We start from the raw sequence: 20864 nt of genomic DNA on the forward strand, positions 1-20864 counted from the left end.
AATATGTTTTATGTCAATTAACATACGTTTGATTCAGTTTTGATTTTAGATTTAAATTAATATTAGTGGTTAATTTAAGTTTAAGTTTAATTTTAAGTTTAAGTTAAAATTTTTTATTTTAATTGTAATTTCAATATTAAGTTTTAATTTAAGATTTAATTTTCAGTTAAGTTAAATTAAAAAAATAATTTTAAGGTTAAAATGATGTTTAAGATTAAAAATAAGTTTAAAGTCAAAATTTTTAGTTTTAAGTTTTATCTTAGGTATGAATTTAAAGTTTTAATTCTAAGTTACATTAAGTCTTAATTTTAAGTTTTAAAGTTAAGTAATTTAAGTGCCTTAGTATTAAAATAATTTTTAACTAGATTTTTTTTTTTTAATAATTTAAAATTGATTTTTAAAAGTTTTGAAATAATTTTTAAAAGATTTTAAACTAATTTTTTTTAAAAGAATTTTAAGAGTTTTTTAAAATGATTTTTAAAATGTTTTAAAATAATTTTTAAAAGATTTTTTTTTTAAAAAAATAATTTTTTTTAAAAAAAAAATAATTTTTTTTAATTTTAAAATAATTTTTAAGTTTAAAATAATTTTTAAGTTTAAAATAATTTTTAAAGTTAAATTTTAAAATAATTTTTAAAGTTAATTTCATTTTTAAAATAATTTTTGAAGTTAATTTAATTTTTAAAATAATTTTTTTTTAAAGTTAATTTAATTTTTAAAATAATTTTTAAAGTTAATTTAATTTTAAAAAAAAATAATTTAGTTTTAATTCGAAATTTAATTTTAATTGAAATTCAATTTGAAAATCGAAATTTAATTTTAATTAATTTGAATTTAATTTGAAAATTAATTAATTAAATTCTTATTCATCTCACCCGATCTAGATTATCAATCAGGGAATCCTATAATTTTGTGAGATGAATTAGATTTAATTATAGAGTTTGGTTTAACTTGTGTTAGATTCAGGTTTAGCTTTGGTCTCAACAAATAGACATTCTTCGGATAAACTTCTAAGCTTGGTGAGTCACCTGGACATCATTAAAAGTAACCAACCCTTCGAGGTTTTCCGAATAGTCCTATCCACGGAGTTTAGTACTAAACCTTGGTCTAACTGGTTAGGATTTATTAAGGGTAGCTTCGGTCAGTTCCACTTAGCCAGATGCACCAGGTCGAAGTCATATCTTCCTAGACATGCATAGACTAAGCTTCCCTAACGTACTATCATTCAAAACTTCACCAGTACCATTTTTCAAGTTTAACTTGAACTCTTTTTAACTAGTTCTAATTATCCTGTCGGATAGGTTGGTTTGGGTTACCCTTTTCGGGTAGGTTGGTTAAGGTTACCCTGTCTGGTAGGTTAGTTTTGGAGGCGCTAGCTATTCTGGAGCCTCCCCCTGAATTATTGGCCATTAATTTAATTTTTAGTTCTGGGTTTATTATAGTTAAGTTTTGGTTAAAATTTATAATTTAAATTTAAGTTTTTAATTTTGAATTAATTAAATTGGTCAAATTATCTTTCTTTAAGAGAGTGTATTTAATATTTGAATTTTCATTCAATTTCACTTTTATTGGGTTAATTGAATTATCTTTCTTTAATAGCTTATTTTTAAAGTTTAAGTTTTTATTTATTTTTAAATTTGAATTAACTAAACTGTTTGAATTATATTTTCTTAACGGTTTATCTTTTAACTTTTTATTAATTATTAATTTTGAAATTTCTAGATTATTTTTGTTTAATATGTTATCTTTAACATTTAATTTTAAGTTTGTTAAATTCCGTTTTGATTTTATCAAAGTGTTTGATTTTATCCTTATATTTTCTTTGTCTTTTAAATTGATATGGTTAATTGAATTTATTAGATTAGTTTTATCTTTAAAGTTTAATTTTTTATTAATTAAATTATCTTGGTTTTGGATAGCATTTTCTAGACTGATTTTATCTTGATTATTAAATATTTTATCAAGGTATTTATTGATTTTATCCATTTTCTCATTTTTAGCATTTAAATTCAAATTTATTTTAATGTTTGACTTATTTATGTCTAAATGCTCACCTAATTTTAAATTTTCTGAATTAATTAAATTATTTGAATTGATTTGGTCATTGTTCTGATTAACCAAGTTAAGGTTGATGCCAAATTGATCAGAGTCTTGATTGACTTGATCAGAGTCTAGATTATTTTGTGATTTTGAATTTAAATCATTTAAATCTAGATTATCATGCACCATACTTGGACTAATTTCATACTTATCATCATGTTGATTATTTAAACTACTATTAGCAGGGGTATTTTGGTAAAAATTACTAACCTTGAGCACAACCCCTAATTCAGTAGGCTTCTCCATTAGATTTGATTCGAGTCCATATTTGACTTTAACTTGATCTTCTAGCTCCATCGGCGTCTCATGAAGCTTGATCAACTGGGTCCACAGCTCATGTGCATTCTTGTACTTTTCTAATCTGCATAAAATATTGTTAGGTACAACATTACAAATAATGTTACTTACCTTTTTGTTCAGTTCCGAGTTTTGAGAAGGTTTCCTCAAAATTAACATATAATCAATGTCTACGCTTCCTAAGAAGCATTCCATTAATCGCTTCCAGTAGTTGAAGTCTTCATGATCGTATGGTGGTGGTTCGTGGGGGTTTCGTCCTTCTTGAAGAGTCATTATTCTTGCACACAGAGAAACAGAAAAAAACTCCCAAGACTTGGTCTTGGATTAGCAGTGCTGGAGAAAGAATATAATATTGCACTAATTTCGAAAAATAATAAAATATTAATAAAAAAATATTATTCCAAAATTTTGAAAATGTAATATTTTATCAATACTAAGCAATGGTGAAAAGATGACGATGTGTTTTTCAAAAACGGTTTTGGAGGGAAAAAACGAAAGACGTAAGGTTTTATTTAAAAGATAAACAATATCTATTTTTTTTCTTTAAAACGACCCCCCTTTGCTTGATTGGTGGTTGCACCAAATCAGAGCGGTACCTGCTCTGATACCACTTGTAGGACCGTGATCGTTCGATAGAGGGGGGGGTGAATATCGATTCGAAAACTCGAGTGTAAAAATATGCAGCGGAAAAGTAAATGAACACAATTGATTTTACTTCGTTCGGAGCCTGTGACGACTCCTACTCGAAGGCCCGTGGTCCTTGACCACTTTCGTTGGGCAATCACTAGCAATTCGAATGTGATTACAAAAAGAGTACAAGAAATGCTAATGAAACAAAGCACAAAGCTGTACCGACAGAAAAGAAAACTTAAGGAGCAAGGGCGCGTTGTCGGAGCTTTGTTAGCGTCGCTGGAGCACAGAGCAGCAAAGCAATCTGGGAATTCTGAGAGATGTGTTTCTAGGAAGCTCCACCCCTGGGGCTTCTTTTATATGCTGCTCCGGGCGCCTGGATCCCTTCCGGGCGCCCTGGTGCGACGTGGCAAGTCCAGTCAGGATGCTCCACGTGGCGAGGCAACGCAGAGGATAAAACTTGCCTCCGGGCGCCCGGATCCCCTCCGGGCTCCCAGACCACCTTTTTCCAGAGATTCCTTCTCCTGCAAAACAAGGTTAGTCCGAGGCAAAATATACCCTGCAACACAGATTGTTAGCACAATGAATTAACAGAAAAAGTATGACTTAGATTCCGTCTTTCCGAGACCGGAATCTAGTCACGATCTCGACTTAGATATCCGAAATGGATCTAAGCCAGATCGACGCCTAATGTTCCCTTCCTGGGAACGCGTCCTCGCAGTCACTCCCCTCCAGTGACTTACCTTTACTCACCTGCCAGACGTCCGGTCAGCCCTTCGACCCGTCTGGACTTCTCGCCAGCTATCCGGTCAGCCCATTGACCTAGCTGGACTTCTCGCCAAGCGTCCGGTCAGCCCGTCGACCCGCTTGGACTTCTCGCCAGCTATTCGGTCAGCCCGTCGACCTAGCTGGGCTTCGTGCCAGACATCCGGTCAGCCCGTCGACCTGTCTGGACTTCTCCTGCACACTTGATCAAAGTGTCAAACAACGACAACCTAACTTAACCTGATTTGTCATTCATCAAAACCTAGGTTAAATCGTTAATGCTAACCACACCAACAATGAGCTACTGGCTGCTGAGCTCCATGGGCTGCGCGTTCGGATTAACCAGCGTTACGATGATCTACACAGTCAGCAGTTAGCGATGCAGCAGGTGCTTCTGGGATGGATGGCCAGCTACCCACCTCCGCAGTATTACTCGGGCTATCCACCCTCGTGCATGCCGCCTCAGGGATTCATTCCTCCAGCAGATGATGATGATGCTCCTCATATTGAGGATGTTGATTGATACACTTTGTTTTATGTTGGTCATTTTGACTGCCTATGTTTCAGATACTGGTTGATAGATACTGTGTCTGACCTGGATATTAGCTGTTTATGCTACTCGTTTTTTTATTACTTGCTTCTATTTATTTTTTTTCTTTTTCCGTTCTTATTGACTATTTATATGCTTTTCATATGCCATATCTTGATTATCTATTATTTACTGTCCGATATTACACTTAGAGGGGATTCTGTGTGGGTTAAGAAAGAGACAGTATGGGTTAAGGGGGAGTCCTTTGAGTCTTATTACCTAATTCGTACCTTTTCGGTGTTTGACAAAGGGGGAGAAGATGACTAAGATTAGAGATGAATGAAGTTTTAATTTTAGGGGAGAGGATAACCTTGAGGATTATTGACTTCCTTAGTGTTGTATTCGTCTTAGGGGGAGGATCTTGATTCCCCTAAAATTAGGGAAATATGAGTATTTCTGATCTAAACTTAAATCGTGTTATCAAACAACAAAAAGGGGGAGATTGTTGATACGGTCTGACCTGGCTGCTGTTTTGATGTTGACACTGATTTAAGTTTGTATCAGATATTAATTAAACTCAGATTGATTACTGATCAATGTTGATCAGGTGGAAGGGAAAAGTCCAAGTATGGAAACTTGGCACGCGAAGTCGGAGAGGGCTCGGTAGTTCGTTTCCCCGGACTAGGTCAGAGAGGGCTCGATAGCTCGTTCTCTGGACCGGACGAAGTCGGAGAGGGCTCGGTAGCTCGTTCTCCGGACTAGGTCAGAGAGGGCTCGGTAGCTCGTTCTCTGGACCGGATGAAGTCGGAGAGGGCTCGGTAGCTCGTTCTCCGGACTAGGTCAGAGAGGGCTCGGTAGCTCATTATCTAGACTAGAAAGGCTTTAGGGTTTAGGGCTAAGAAGCGCCAAACCTACCTTACATAGGCATTGGATCAGTCTGTTGACCGATCCAGTGATACTATGGATATCTGATCGGTCAATAGACCGATCCAGTGATACTATGGTTATCTGATCGGTCTGGTGACCGATCAGTAACCAAACAGTAGCTTTCTGTGGGTTATCTGATCGGTCTGGTGACCGATTAGTAACCAAACAGTAGTTCACTGTAAGTTATCTGATCGGTCTGTAGACCGATCAGGAAGTGATGGGATTCAGAGGACAATAGGGGATCGGTCTGTGGACAGATCCACCTATAGGCTGATCGGTCCACAGACCGATCAGAAGCCTCCCAGACCGATCAGGATATGGCTATGGATCGGTCTGCTGACCGATCCATAACACTGTCTATTTCTCTGCAACTTCTGATTCGTCTGATTTAACCATCTGGTGTGAGATTTTTACGTTGCAGGTTACAGGTATCATGCCAGTGCTTAAGTTCAAATTAAGGTCTATCAGAGGAATAAGACAAAGTGGTTTTTCTACTGTGTTTGGCTGCAAATGGTGCAATTGGAGCATCAACGGTTACTGGCGATCTGGCTGTGTTATGGTCGCAATCAGCTTGACTCCTGGCTATTGGTTCGAGCTCAGAGACACCAGTGAAGACCATGAATGATATTGGTGTGAGTTCAGAGAACCAGATGAGGAGGAAAAGTGATTGGCAACGCCTGAGTTGGCAGCAGCGATTCGGTGCAGGTTGCAGTGATTCGATACAGGCAAACACAATGGAAAAGGCAGAGGCATAAGAAGAAGGAGTATGAGATGTTCGAAAGAACAACCAAAAAAAAAAAGTAAAAGGAAAACTCTCAGTCGATCAAGCAAGAGTGCTGTGTGTTTTTGAGCTCTTGGCTAAGGAACTTCTTCTGTTTTGCGCTCTGCTTTCATCGTGGCTGTAAGCTTATTTTTCATTCCCTTTAGCCACTAATCCCTGTAAGTCTTGGGCTTCATTTAAATATTTTCTGAGACTTTGTGGAGAGGTTACTCCACCGAGAAGGAGAAATTCTTAGCCGGAATCTATCCGGGGTGTGATCTACCGAAAGATCAAGGGATCGTCCACCTTACGGACACGCCGAAGAGTAGGGTCAAGTTATCCCCGAACCTCGTACATACTTGTGTTAGCTGTGGGTTGTTTCTTTTCCTTGTATTAGTTTTTCTTTTGCATATTTCCGCTGTGCTAACAAACTTTTGTGAGAAGATTGTTCAAGTTTTAGAGGAGGCTATTCACACCCCCCCTCTCTAGCCATCTGAAGATCCTAACATCGGTTGGTCTCGGTTGTAATATGGTGGTGGGTATAGAAAAAGTTGGAAATTTGGTGGATGTTGAGTGGGAAATGGAAATTGAGGATTGAAGAAATTAGGACGGACTCGAGAACTTTCTTCACTAGAATTTTCGTCGATATTTGGAGAGTTGAATAAATTCCTAAAATAATGACCAGAATTTTTATCCATTTCTCTCTAAATTTTTGGTAGGCAATGAGTATAGAAATGATAAAAATAGATGAAAGAAAGGATGTATATATATAAGGAGAAATTGAACATTACCCAACGTTTAATTTTTCGAACGTTTTCGAACATTTAATTTTCTGAACGTTTGATTTTTTGAACGTTTAATTTTTCCAACGCACTCTTATTTTTAATTTTTTAATGTTATGAATTTAATTAAATTAAAAAAAAATTAAAAGTCACGCAACCCACCATTTTGGTGGGCCTACTACATTTAATTAAAATAAAAATTCAGAATAGTGAAAGTCCAGTATTGTGATGGGTTCCACGAAAGAAAATCATCGGACATATATGTGTGCCCGGTGATTTCCATCCATCCCTTAAATATCACCTACAATGAGAGATATTTGAGAGGGAGGATATTTGAAAAAATATCCCCTCCAAATATCTCCAAATATCCGAGATGCTCTTATAGAAAGGTAGCATGCCCTAGGATGGGCTGATCTAGGCGTGTACTCATCGCAGGAGCAAGACAATAGTCAAAGTTTAGTCAAACTCCCCCGCCCGATTGTAGAATAAGTTGGCGAGCAGACGTTTGAAAATTTGAATTCTTGTGGCCTCGAGCGACACCAGGAGGAGCTGCGAGTGAAGGAGAATGGTGCTGCTCTGCTTCTTGCTCGATCTCCGCACCATCTCTCCGCCGTTGCTCCGCCAGTTGAAGCAGGTGAAAGCCCACCATCTTTGCTTTCTGTCATCGATTTGGCTCTTTATCTGTTCCTTATGTCAGATTCCTTTTCATGGTAATTATGTGGTGACATATTATATTGGGGTGGATAGGGTTTGTTGCAGCTCGCCAATCTCTACATATCGTCGCCGGTTAGATCGGGGAGGAAGTCGAAGAAGGAGATCCCATTTCTCCGAGACAATATCGCGCTGTGCTACCTCCAGCCAAGCAAACCCTCTTCGCCCACTTCAACGGAGGTCAGTAATGGGTAATGGAATTTGATTTGGAGCATCCTATATCTCTTCTAGCATTGTGTCTCCCAATAGGCCTCGAAGATTGCCAATAAGTAATATAAAATTAAGAGAACTCTTAATATGTACTCACTGTGGGAAACTAAAATGGTCGAATGTGATTGTAAAGCACTTGGATTGTAGGCACTGAACTATCGTCTTATTTTTTACTCTGTATGAAAGTTAAAACTGATTAAATTTCATCATAGTAACCATGAATTTCAATAGTTGAAGGTTGCATACAGACCCGGGGAAAGATTTAGTGTCCGAGACTTTCATCATGCTGTGAACAACATTTCCCTAGACAATCTTTTCCCAGATGTTAAGATCTGTGTGCCAACAGCAGGTAGCACTGAAGGTAATACTAATAACTAAAGATTATAGCTTTCTTTGTTTTCTTCTCAAATAAAGAAGAATTTGATGTTGCACTGAAGATCTCGTTGTTGTCTCCCTACAGTCAGATTGTAGCCTAGAAGAAAGGAAGTTGACTAATATGCAATACCACACACACTTAGTTATATAGTTTGTTTACTTTTAGGCTTTGCAGAGATGACACTTGCAGACCTTTTGAACAACAATGCTCTGTACAAATGGGGCAGTGACAATCTCCCAAAGAAAGTAATTGTCATTTGTTCAACCATTTCTGCAAGCACTGGATCTCTTCGGAAATCACTTATGGTATACAGTTTAAACAAATAGGATTACTTTTGTGGTGAAAAATTCTTCTATGTGGTTCTTTGCTTTTATCATTTCCAGGATGCAGCAGATAGATGCATTGCAGTGGAGTTTGTAGTACTGGTAGAGGGAGAGACAAATATCTATCATGATGATGCTGAGAAACTCATGCAATTTACCAACAGTGTTTGTGACCTTGAGAGTTGTGTTATCAGGAGTTACATAATGGGTAAATTCTTGCAGCTTAGTAAAATTAGAAAATCATCTGTCTTCATCATGCTTGAACATGCTAATTGCTTTTAGCTTAACAGTTAGAAAAGATCCTAAAAGATTGTTTGTTATTATTTAGGATATGATTAATATCAACCTTTAAGATTATATATTTGACTGGCCAGAATTTATTTGTGCAACCCAAAATGATTAGCAGTTATATCAATTACATATTTTTTGTGATTTCTGTTTCCAGTAGCAGCTAAAACACTTATTCATACTCAGAAGTTAACAACAATAGGAAAAAAAAAACTTTCTGTGAAGTCTTAGTAAACTTAAAAATAAAATGTATAAATTGCAGATACTTGGCTCTTAAATGGTCTGGTGAAAACATGGTTCCAAGAGATTAAGAATGATGCAGAGGAACCACTACAAGCTGTGTTTGTGTTAGGAAATGCCCTTGCCAATTCTGCAGATCGAATCTGTTGCAATTTGTTTCCTTCCTCGACTCATATTAGTGATGGTTTCATCTCTTGTCAGGTAATCCCATTTATATGATTCATACCAGCTCATAGCATTATTTGCCACTTGTTCCAGCTTCAGTGATTTAACATCAGATTTTTTTTTTTCTTATATTTCATAGAAGTACTAACCAAACAAGTGCAATAAGTATCCATAGGAAAACTTGTATATTAAGATTAATATGGTTTCTTGAACTATCTGCATAACTAAGAGAATTTATAAGATTTTTAAATGCTAATTTTTCCTTCCAAATAATAGCAGTTCTGCTTCTTTATAATTGGACTAGAACTTGTTACTAGTAGAGCTAGGAATTGAATGCAAAGGGTTCTTTGAATGCTGATCCAGTGTTTGAGATCATCATATAAGATGATGTGGGTTAAATCTATTATGGATGACTATGGAGTCACCTAACCCAGGCCAAAGGGTATATATTGAAACAATAAAGTGACTACTGTATTACCAAAAATTTTGTTTTCTTGATCCTACCAACTAAAACTGTTATTGTTGGTCTCAAGCCAGATGTAAATGGTTAAAGGGTTCCATTAGATATAAATATAAATTTTCTAACCTTTGAACATAAATCTTAGCTTTATTTTTTACGAGACTAGGACATCATCCATAAATGATTCAGGGGAGCTTTGCCATTTGGGTTCCTCAATATACAAAGGATGGGCAAGGAGAATGCCTAGAAGAAATCCATCACATCTATGCCCGGGTATGATACAAAATAAGTAGAGGTTCTTGCGTTGTTGTGGGCCAATGCATGTAAAGAAGTTGATCCATAAATGATACTAAAGACATGAAAATAAAGTATTCTACCACTTAGTAGAGAAAAAGGTACATGAATTAATAGATAGCATGAGGTGGAAACTATATGTCCCAAATTTTACTTGTGTACATGCACATGATACATCATAATACATGCATATCAAGTAGATGATAACACATGAATTTGATAATACCATTTTTCTGAAAAGTATAGTAATATGTGGTTTAGTGAATGAAATTTTATGAAATATAAAACAAGAAAAAAGCATTGCGAATGCATTCTAGCGCATCCTTAGTTAGTAAAGATTAGTATAAATATAAAAGTTATGTTTATTTCATAATGAAAAGTATGAATAGTAAAGAACTTTAGAATCAAATTTTAGCAAGTATATCCATATCATACATGTCGAGTTTGTTGGGTTAAATAATCCCTGTCTTACGGTTGGGTTAGACCACAATGGGTTGATAATGTGTCAATATAACTTAAATTAGCTACGAATTTAATGTTGTTAAATTGAGTGCGAAGAGTAGTTGTGCTTGGATGGTTTTGGGGAGTGATTTGGAGCTCGAGGTTAGAGGCTGAATGGAGGAATGGCTTGAAGTACTTGAGGGTGGGGAACCCACATCAAGAAAGAGTTTGGCTGACTTGAGAGCCTACAACCTTGATCAAGGAGGGAACGTGGATGATTCAAGGAGGAGGCACTTGGATAACTTGAGGGTGGTGAGCCTAGATCGAAGATGAGCTAAAGACCCAAAGACTGCGAACCCTATATTGTAATTATGTGGATGTAATCTTGGGTTTGTTTTTGACCATGTAATATATATTGATGTGTAATTTTTTGGTAGTAAGGTACTTAAGGTGTAGTTGTTAACTTTGGATTCATATTTATTGACCAACTCAAGGCTTACGGTGTGTTGTAAACCAGTAAGGGGATTGCCCTACCATTCCAGTTGATTGAAACAAGGTACTCTAATTGATGGACATGCCAATCAACTAGACCTTGGGTTTGGGCAAACAAATATTTCTATTTGAGCTCTTAGTTAATGAATGCTATTTAGTCAACTTAATAGATGAGAAATCAATTAAAATATAGCCATTAAAGTGCAATGATCATATTTACGTGCTCCAGTCAACTAGACTAGTATATCAGCTAGCTAGATGCAACAAATCTAAATTAATTGTTGTAGATTCTATTACTTTGTTTGCTTTTGAAATACATATTTAATTGAATCTGAGTACTGCTTTTGACAAATTCTAGCAAATTCTTCTCTTTAATAAAATTCAGGTTCATAATTAATAATAATTTTTTATTTAATAAGTTGATTTTATTTTTTTAATATGTTGGCCTACAAAATTAATATTAAGGGTCGGTAGTCAATGAGGAAAAAGTTCTCACTTTCTTCTTCATGGTGGTGGATTGACAACCTAAGATTGATGGCACAACATGCGCAAAGGGAAGATACACAACATGAGTAGAGGTAGATTGAGTAGAGAGGGAGATCTCTCGTGGTGAATCATTTGTGATCAGATTCGATAAAATGGCTGAATCCTCTTTCTTTGATGATCTTTCCTTTAAATAAGAATTGCTGGACAACCTATTTTAGACAAGAACATAGTTATAGCAATTACACTAATTACTGCTAATCTACTTTAGGGAAGAATATATATTGTAATTACTACTAATCTACTTTAAGTATGAATATATATAGCTAACATACAAATTATGGTAAATTAGATCTTGAAATCTTAGCCATAATTTTTGCAATAATCTTAACAATTGACAGCCCATAACCTCTGCCATTGATATCCCCCCTCAAATTGATGCTGATGAGATTATCAATTTGGTAACCAGAAAATGATATCATTGTCATGAGAGAGCCTTAGTAAATACATCAGCAGTCTTGAACAGTGGTGATATGAGGTAGAAAAATGACATGAGCATCATATGCTTCACGAATAGAGTGACAATTCACTTCTGTGTGCTTGGTGCACTATAATTTGGATAGCACTAGTATTATCTTCATGAAGTGGAGTAGGAAACCCAAGCTCACCCAACAGTCCTCGAAGCCAAACAATGTCAGAACATGCAAAGGACATAGCACGATATTCAGACTCAGTAGAGGATTTCGACACCCGATCTTGCTTTTCCAAGAGACAAGAGAGTTGCCAATGAACATGCACCAACTAGTAATGGAACGTCGAGTATAAGAACAACCAACCCAGTCAGCATCACTATATGCAACCAAGTGAATAGGAGAATCCATAGGAAAGAAAAGACCTCTGGTAAAAGTGCCTTGCAAATAAGGAATAATGCGGTGAACAACAGCCAAGTGAAGGTGCCGAGGGGTCTACATAAATTGACTAATTTGTTGGACAGCAAAAGAAATGTTAGGCCAAGTAATACTTAGATAATTCAAGCTCCCCACTAAATGTCTATATAAGGAGGGATCAGGAAGAAAATCATCCTCATCACGACGATATTTAACATTCACTTTTAAGGGAGTATTAACAGATTGACCATCTCGAAGACCAACCAATGCAATTATCTCCCGAATGTATTTATGCTGATTTAAGAAAATACCAGTCGTTATAGAGTTCACTTCAAGGCCTAAAAAATAGCATAAATGACCCAGGTCCTTCATATGCAAAGAGCTTTGAGAAATCAATTTTAGTTCTGTAATAATGATATCATCAACATGTACTAGGAGCAAAACAATTCCTTTAGCAGTCTCGCAAATAAACAAAGAGGAATCATATTGACTTTGGATAAAAGAGAAGCGAATAAGCGTGTATCGAAACTTATCAAACCAAGCAACGCGGAGATTGTTTTAAATCATAGAGTGACTTTTTTAGTTTATAAACATCAGAAGAGGGTGTAGAAAATAATCCTGGTGGTGGAGTCATATAAATTGTTTCCTTAAGATCCCCATGTAGAAAGACATTCTTAACATCCATCTGTCATAATGAACAACCCTTATAAGCAGCATTTGCTAGAGCAAGTCGCACTGTCGTTATTTTTGCTACTGGTGTAAATGTTTCCTCATGATCAACTCCAAACTCTTGTCGATTTTTGAGTGCCACCAACCTTGCTTTGTATCAATCAAGTGAGCCATCAGATCTCAGCTTAATACAATATACCCATTTACAACCAATGGGTTTGATATTAGTGTGCAGGGAACAATATCCCAAGTATAGTTCTCTTGAAGAGCTTGAAGTTCCTCTTGCATAGCTTTCTCCCAACATACATATTTAGTGGCATGAGAATAAGAGGTAAGAGCTGTAATATCAGCTAAATAGCATAAAACCATACCTATCAGGAGGACGACTGATACGATTAGATCTTCGAGGAGTCACTGAAGTGGGTAATGGATCAGGGTCAGGAAGGATTTGCGATGATGGGGGTTGTCGTTATTGATAGACAAAACCAGGTTTAAAACGCTCAATGGAGGGAGATATATCATTAAAGCTAGGAAGAAGAACACCATTTGAAGGGAGATCTTGCCATTGAAAATAGTGCTCATGTTAAAAAAAACCACATTTCTAGAAACACAGTTGATTAGTGGCTGCATCATAACATAGAAATCCTTTGAGTAGTGCTATATCCCATAAATGCACACCTTACTGATTGAGCTGTAAGCTTGTGGCGTTCATGTGAATGTAAGTGAACAAAGCAAACACATCCAAAAGTGTGTAGCATACGATAATCAGGTTGCATACCAAAAAAACAGAAGTAAGGAGAATCAAAATTCAATTGTTGAGAAGGTAGCCGATTAATCAGATAAACTGCAGTTGACAGAGCTTCCACCCAAAATCTTGGTGGAACTGATATCTCTAAGAGTAAAGTAGAAACCATATCCAGCAAATAACGGTTCTTCCATTCAACCATCCCATTCCGTTGAGGGGTATAAGGGCATGATCATTGAGATATTATGCCTTTCTATTGTACGAAAGTTTGGAAATCATGTAACATATACTTACCACTATTATCAGACCGTAAAACCTTAACGGAGGTGGAAAATTGAGTCTCACTATAAGCCATAAAAATTTTGAAAATAGTTACACTTCAGCTTTGGTATGTAGAAAATATATCCATTGAAACGACTATAGTCATCAATGTCACGAAATATTTATACTGCACATGTGAAATGATAGGAGTAACACCCCAAATATCACTATGTATAATCTCAAAACATGTATTAGCACGAGCACCATAAGTAGGAAAAGGTAACACTTATCTAGTTTACAAACAGAGCAATCAAGAGATAAACTATTAGAAGAACTTTGATTTTTGTTGCCAAGAAAACCATGCTTCATCAAATGAGACAATATCACATTATTTGGATGACCCAATCATTTTTGCCAAACGTCAACCTTATTTTCAATAATATAGAAGCCAAAGATAAAGTTCTAGGAATAGTAAATTACAATGGAAATAATTTGCCCACTTTAGGCCCCCTCGCAGTCACCTTCCCTAACCTCTGATCCTGCACAAGACAACCACGATGAGAGAAATTTACATTACAATTATTATCCACCAACTGCAATAGAAATTAAACTAGTAGACAACCTAGGAGAGACAAAAATATGATGAAAGGAAGGTCCAATATCACCAATGGTTGTAATTGGAAAATTACTACCATTAGCAAGCTGAATATTTTGTTTACCAGTATACTTTTGAAAATTATGCAGCCAATCAGGTGATCCAGTCATATGATTTGATGCCCCAAAATCAACAAACCAAGGAGAAGAAACAATCTTACCTTGACCATGAAGTACAAGAATAGAAAATGCTGTGATGATCATCTGTTGGACCATTTACGGAGTAGCAAAAGACTGATTTGTGCCCGCAATTGTGGTTGTCGAACTGATAGTGGTATGGTCTGAGATAATAGCCTGAAAAGCTTGGCCTCGTCGATTTCCTGGGCATGTAGGACATTGCTAGATAATGTGTCCATTCTGTTTAAAATAATTACAGAATTTCCTACCACAATTGCGGGCAATTTGCTCGAACTCTTTGCAACTATAGCACTGCATTTGTCCCTTTCCTTGGTTCTTCCCTTAAGCAGCATAAGCAACATTAACAATCTCAGATATCTCCTTGGACGAAGCTAGAGCCATTCTTTGTTCTCCACGCAACAATTCTCCAAGACATATATCCAGGGAAGGGGACATGATTTCTATTTAGTAATCTAACCTATGCAACTTCAAATTCTGGCCTTAGTTTTATCTAAACCTGATCGCGTCTACTATCTTCATGAATTGCTTGAAGGCTAGCTAAGGCATCTTTAGGTACCTTTGAATACATAAGACTAGAATATTCGCTCCATAGATTAATAAATCCAGAATAATACTCCTCAAGAGGGAGATTACCTTGACTAAAGTTACCAATCTCAAATTCTAGTTGAAATTTCTTGCAGTGTTATCTTGATGATATATGCATTGCAGATAATCCCACATCTCCTTATGAGGTTCAATAGTGTTAGAATAAGTAAAAGGGTATTTGAGTCTTTTGATGTATATCTTCTTTTCTATATAAAGGGGCTAACTCGTGGGGTTCCTATAACACGAGATTTTAGGTTTTGCTTTGAACATGGTATCAGAGCCAAAACCCTAATTTCTTTTTCTCTTCCCCGCGCCGCCTCCTTCCTCGCGCCGCCTCCTTCCTCGTTCCTTTCTTTTTCTGCCGCGCGAGTTCTCCAGCAGCGAGCGCCATGCGAGTTCTCCAGCGGCGACGGCCTTTCTGCCGCGCGACAGGCCTCCTCCAGCAGCGAGCGCCGCGCGAGTTCTCACCGGCGCCGACTGGCCAAGCTTCAATCCGGACGTTGTTCTTTCATCCCTGGTCGCGAATACTCGCCGAAAGCCAGGCACATGAGCTACCTCTTCACCGTGCCCTAGCCGTCACTCTTCCTCTCCCCGTGTCCACTTCGTCGCAGGCACAGATTCATCGCCGCTCTTTGCCGGAGTCGCTTCAATCGAAGCCACCAGGCACATCAGGCTCTCGATCCGCCATCGCCGACAGCCGAGCGGTGTTCTCTGTACCTCTCAGTGCTGAGCCCTCACGATTCCACCGCACGTTGACGTCGCTGCCGATCTTGTGTCGATTTCCACTCTACCTCATTCTCCTCTGCCAACTCGAGCCACTTGCGAAGTGATCCCGACGTCCCGGTCTAGTGCCAGACCTCTTCCTAGCGCGTCTCTGCCGACTTCATTGCTGCAAGCTCTGCTGGGTAGTGCCCTAGCTTTGGTTAACTCCAGCGGCGCCGTCTCTTTCTGCCACGGCCTTTCTCCAGCGACGTCTCTGTCATCAGCAGCCAAGAACCTTGCCGTTTTCTATTGCACAAAACCTTCTGCTCTGCTCTGTCATCAGTCATCAGCAGCCAAGATCCGGTTCATAGTTCTATTCATGGCTACATCTGGCGCTCCAAAGCCAGATACCTCAATCTTTACCAACCATATTACTGCACCCCTCTCTTCCGAGCAGTTGGATGGTAAAAATTATATCTCCTGGGCATCTCACATTGAACTTTGGCTTGTTGGACAGGGGTATGAGACACATCTCACGCAAACTGAAGAAGATGTTCAAGACGCCGATCGTCCTCTGTGGAAGAAGGTTGACGCTCAGTTGTGTTGTATTATCCGAGCCACCATCCATTCATCTCTTAAGAATATCTTCCGTACTCACAAAACCTGCAAAGCTGTTTGGACACAAGCCCAACAACTCTTTACAAACACCTCTCGGCGACTCTATCAAGTTTGTGAAGATCTCATGACTATCCTCAACGCCAACCAGATTAAGGATTCAATGTTAACTTATCTGGGTTCAGTTTCTAGCCTTCTTTGTGACTTCAATGAACTGCTCCCACCTGCGGCTGATCCTGTTGAAGAGCTTGAAAATCGGAAGAATTTTTATGTCTTTGGCTTTATATAGTCTGCCCACGATTATTCTCATGTCCGTGATCGGATCCTGGGCAGCCCCCCCATAGAAGCTACCATGGACAATACCTTGGTGACTCTCCTCCGTGTCTCGGCCAAGATCTTGACGATGCCTCCTTCCATTCCTATTGACTCGTCAACTTTGGTCTTTCGACACAACACCAAACCTCCGCCTCTCAAGGGTGGTAAAGGGCATCCTTGGTGTGATCATTGCCACCGCTCGGGCCACACAATTGATAAGTGCTGGAGTCTGCATGGTCGTCCTCCTCGCGCTGCTCAGATTGTTCGGAGTTCTGTTGCTTCTTCAGCTTCCACTTCACTTAACACTAGATCTGACTTCAACACCTTCCTATAATGACTTTCACGCTGGTACTTCCTTTGCTGGCATATCTCGTTCTTTGGGTCCTTGGGTTCTTGATTCGGGGGCCACCGATCATATCACTGGTAATAAATCCCTTTTTTCCTCTCTCACTACTTCTGATAATTTACCAATGGTCACCATGGCCAATGGTTCCCAAACTCAATTCCAAGGTATTGGTATTGTTCATCCTTCTTCATCTCTTTCAATTCATAATGTTCTTTATGTTCCCGACGCTCCTTTTAATTTATTGTCGATAAGTCAACTTACTCGATCTCTTGATTGTGTCATTTCTTTTACTAGGACGTCTGTTTCCTTACAGGACCGGAGTACGGGGAGAATGATTGGCTTCGGATGTGAATCTCATGGCCTATATCGGCTTCAACAACCCTCTTTTGTTGGTTCGGCGGCGGCATCTCCACTTCTTATTCATGCTCAGTTGGGACATCCAGGTCTTAATAAGTTGAAATAGTTACATCCTAGTCTTTCTCACTTAGAGTCTTTATCTTGTGTGTCGTGTCAATTAGGTAAGCATGTTCGTAGTTCTTTTTCTCCTCGTATTGAGAGTCGGGCTATGTCTCCTTTTGCTTTGGTTCATTCTGATGTTTGGAGTCCGAGTCGTGTTTCTTCTACAATGGGGTCAAGGTATTTTGTTACTTTTATAGACGATTTTTCCCGTTGTACATGGTTATATTTAATGAAGGATCGTTCAGAATTGTTTTCTATTTTTTAATCCTTTTTCCTTGAAATAAAAACTCAATTTGGTACCTCCTTTCGAACTTTACAAAGTGATAATGCACGCGAGTATTTGTCTACTCAGTTTCGTACCTTCTTGACATCTCATGGTGTGTTGCATCGCACGTCTTGCCCTCATACCCCTCAACAGAATGGGGTTGCAGAACGCAAGAATCGTCATCTCCTTGAGACCACTCGGACTCTTCTTCTCCATTCTCATGTCCCTCGTCAGTTTTGGGGTGATGCCGTACTTACTGCGTGTTATCTCATCAATCGCATGTCTTCATCCACTCTCCAAGGTAAAATACCTCATCAGGTACTTTTTCCACATCAGTCCCTTCATCCTCTGCCACCTCGGGTTTTTGGTTCTATTTGTTTTGCTCATGCTTTTGATCCCGGCATTGACAAACTATCTCCTCGGTCTCATAAGTGTGTCTTCCTTGGGTACCGACGGTCTCAGAAAGGGTACAAGTGTTATTCCCCTACTCTTCGTCGGTACTTCATCTCTGCTGATGTCACATTCTTTGAGTCGGTTTCTTTTTTTGGTTCTTCCGCTTCACAGGCCGAGGTTTCTCCCTCTCCACCTGCACTAGTAACTATCTTTTGTCCTCCGGAGGCGCCTCTATCATCTTCAGCCTCGTCTCCTCCTTTGCAGGTTTATCAACATCGTCCTTGTTCTGCTTTGCTGCCGACCAACACACTGCCGTGGGCACATCTTTGGAGCCAAGTCCTTCGCCGTTTCCTCCGGTCCCATCTCCTGACTCTGATGTTCCGATTGCACTTCGAAAGGGTATGCGTTCCACTAGTAATCCTTCTCCCCACTATGTTTCTTTGAGCTATTATCGTCTTTCTCCATCCTATTATTATTGTCTGTCTTCCTTGTTGTTTGTTTCTCTTCCAAAGACGGCAGGTGATGCCTTTGTCCATCCAGGATGGAAACAGGCTATGCTTGATGAAATAAGTGCCTTACATAGCAGTGAGACTTGGAACCTCGTTCCTCTACCTCCTGGGAAGTCAGTGATTGGTTGTCGATGGGTGTTTACGGTGAAAGTTGGTGTAGACGGCACGATTGATCGGCTTAAGGCTCGTCTCGTCGCTAAAGGCTATACTCAGGTATTTGGATTGAATTATGGAGACACCTTTTCCCCTATTGCAAGATGTCTTCCGTGCGTCTTTTCCTGTCTATTGCTGCAATTCGTCATTGGCTCCTTCATCAATTGGACATTAAAAATGCATTCTTACATAGTGACCTACTCAAGGAAGTCTACATGGAGCAACCTCTGTGTTTTGTTGCTCAGGGTGTTGCTCAGGGGGAGTCTTCTGGTCTTATATGTCGCTTGCGGAAATCTTTATATGTCTCAAGCAGTCACCCAGAGCTTGGTTCAATAAATTTAGTACCGTAATTCAACAGTTTGGCATGACTCGAAGCGAGGTTGATCATTCTGTCTTTTATCGCCACTCATCTACTGGTTGCATCTATTTAGTGGTTTATGTTGATGATATTGTCATAACATAATGATCATCTTGGAATTTCTGAGTAAAACAACGTATTTTCAAACATTTCCATCTGAAAGATCTCGTAAACTTAAATATTTTCTAGGGATAGAAGTGACAGTCTAAAGATGGGATCATTATATCCCGAAGGAAGTATCTGATGGATATTTTGGAAGAAGCGAGAATGTTAAACTCAAGGCGATCGACAATCCCATGGATCTAATGTCAAGCTCCTACCAAATCGGGGCCTCTTTCAGATCCTGAACGGTATAGGCGATTGGTAGGAAACTAAGCTACCTTACTCGTTCGGATATCTCATTTGCGATAAGTATAGTAAGTCGGTTTCTTAGCTCTCCGTACGAAGAACATTGGGATGCGATGCTTCGCGTTGTTCGATATATCAGAGGTGCACCAGGAAAGGGTCTTTTATATGAAGACAAAGGACATACTCAAGTCGTAGGGTATTCTGATGCAGATTGGGCAGGATCTCCCTCTGATAGAAGGTTCACTTCTGAATTTTGTATATTTGTCGGAGGTAACCTTATTTCTTGGAAAAGCAAAAAACAGAATGTTGTGACAAGATCCAGTGCAGAGGCAGAATATCGAGCTATGACTATTGCTAGTCAAGAACTTATATGGTTAAAACAGTTGCTTCAGGAACTAAGATTTGGAGAGGTTGCACAAATGACACTCATATGTGACAACCAAGCCGCTATGCATATTGTCTCAAATCCAGTCTTCCATGAGAGAACAAAGCCTATTGAAGTTGACTGCCACTTTGTCAGAGAGAAAGTCATATCTGGAGAAATATCTACTAGCTTTGTCAACTCAAATGATCAGCTAGCAGATATATTCACTAAATCACTTAGAGGTCCCCGGATTGACTACATATGTAACAAACTTGGTGTATATAATCTATATTCTCAAGCTTGAGGGGGAGTGTTAGAATAAGTAAAAGGGTATTTGAGTGGTGTATATCTTCTTTTCTATATAAAGAGCCTAACTCGTGGGGTTCCTATAACACGAGATTTTAGGTTTTGCTTTGAACAAATAGAATCTAAAACCCAAGAGATGATTCAAGCATCCTTTGCCTCCTATTGACTAAGTTTTATACATTCTTTAGGAGCAGGAGCATACCCGCCAATGTGATTCCAAAGCTCCTTTCACTTTAGAAACATTCTGAACTAAAATTCCCATGCTGTATAATTCCTTTTTGTAAATTTGATAGCCAAAGTCTCTAGATATTCTTCTAAGAAAATTCTCAGCAAACATTCTTCCAAACAAAATGCAATCTCAAAGCTAAAGTTGTTAATCAAAAATTAATCAACCAAAAAAAATGAAAGCAAATCAGAAAACCTTGTAAGATAGAAGCAAAAAGAAACTGACAGAGATTCAAAGATTCAGTTATAAATTTTAGAGTCTAGCTTTGATACCATGACAAGATTTGATAATAT

General features: G+C 38.3%; 1 protein-coding gene across 4 annotated transcripts in view; it reads left to right on the forward strand.

Annotated features, from left to right (window-relative positions):
- Positions 1–7171: 7171 nt before the first annotated feature.
- LOC122045574 overlaps positions 7172–20864 on the forward strand; it is a 49443-nt gene continuing 35750 nt past the window's right edge. For 3 of the 4 annotated variants that reach the window (XM_042605853.1, XM_042605852.1, XM_042605855.1), the window contains exons 1-6: positions 7172–7424; positions 7538–7681; positions 7943–8072; positions 8253–8392; positions 8471–8618; positions 8961–9139. In XM_042605853.1, coding sequence (XP_042461787.1) covers positions 7356–7424; positions 7538–7681; positions 7943–8072; positions 8253–8392; positions 8471–8618; positions 8961–9139 — 810 coding nt within the window. In that variant the 5' untranslated portion in view covers positions 7172–7355. The remainder of the gene's footprint in view (positions 7425–7537; positions 7682–7942; positions 8073–8252; positions 8393–8470; positions 8619–8960; positions 9140–20864) is intronic. The other variant, XM_042605854.1, reaches the window with a different exon arrangement.

Source organism: Zingiber officinale, chromosome 2B (genome assembly GCF_018446385.1).
Source record: "Zingiber officinale cultivar Zhangliang chromosome 2B, Zo_v1.1, whole genome shotgun sequence".
NCBI classification, from domain to species: Eukaryota; Viridiplantae; Streptophyta; class Magnoliopsida; order Zingiberales; family Zingiberaceae; genus Zingiber; species Zingiber officinale.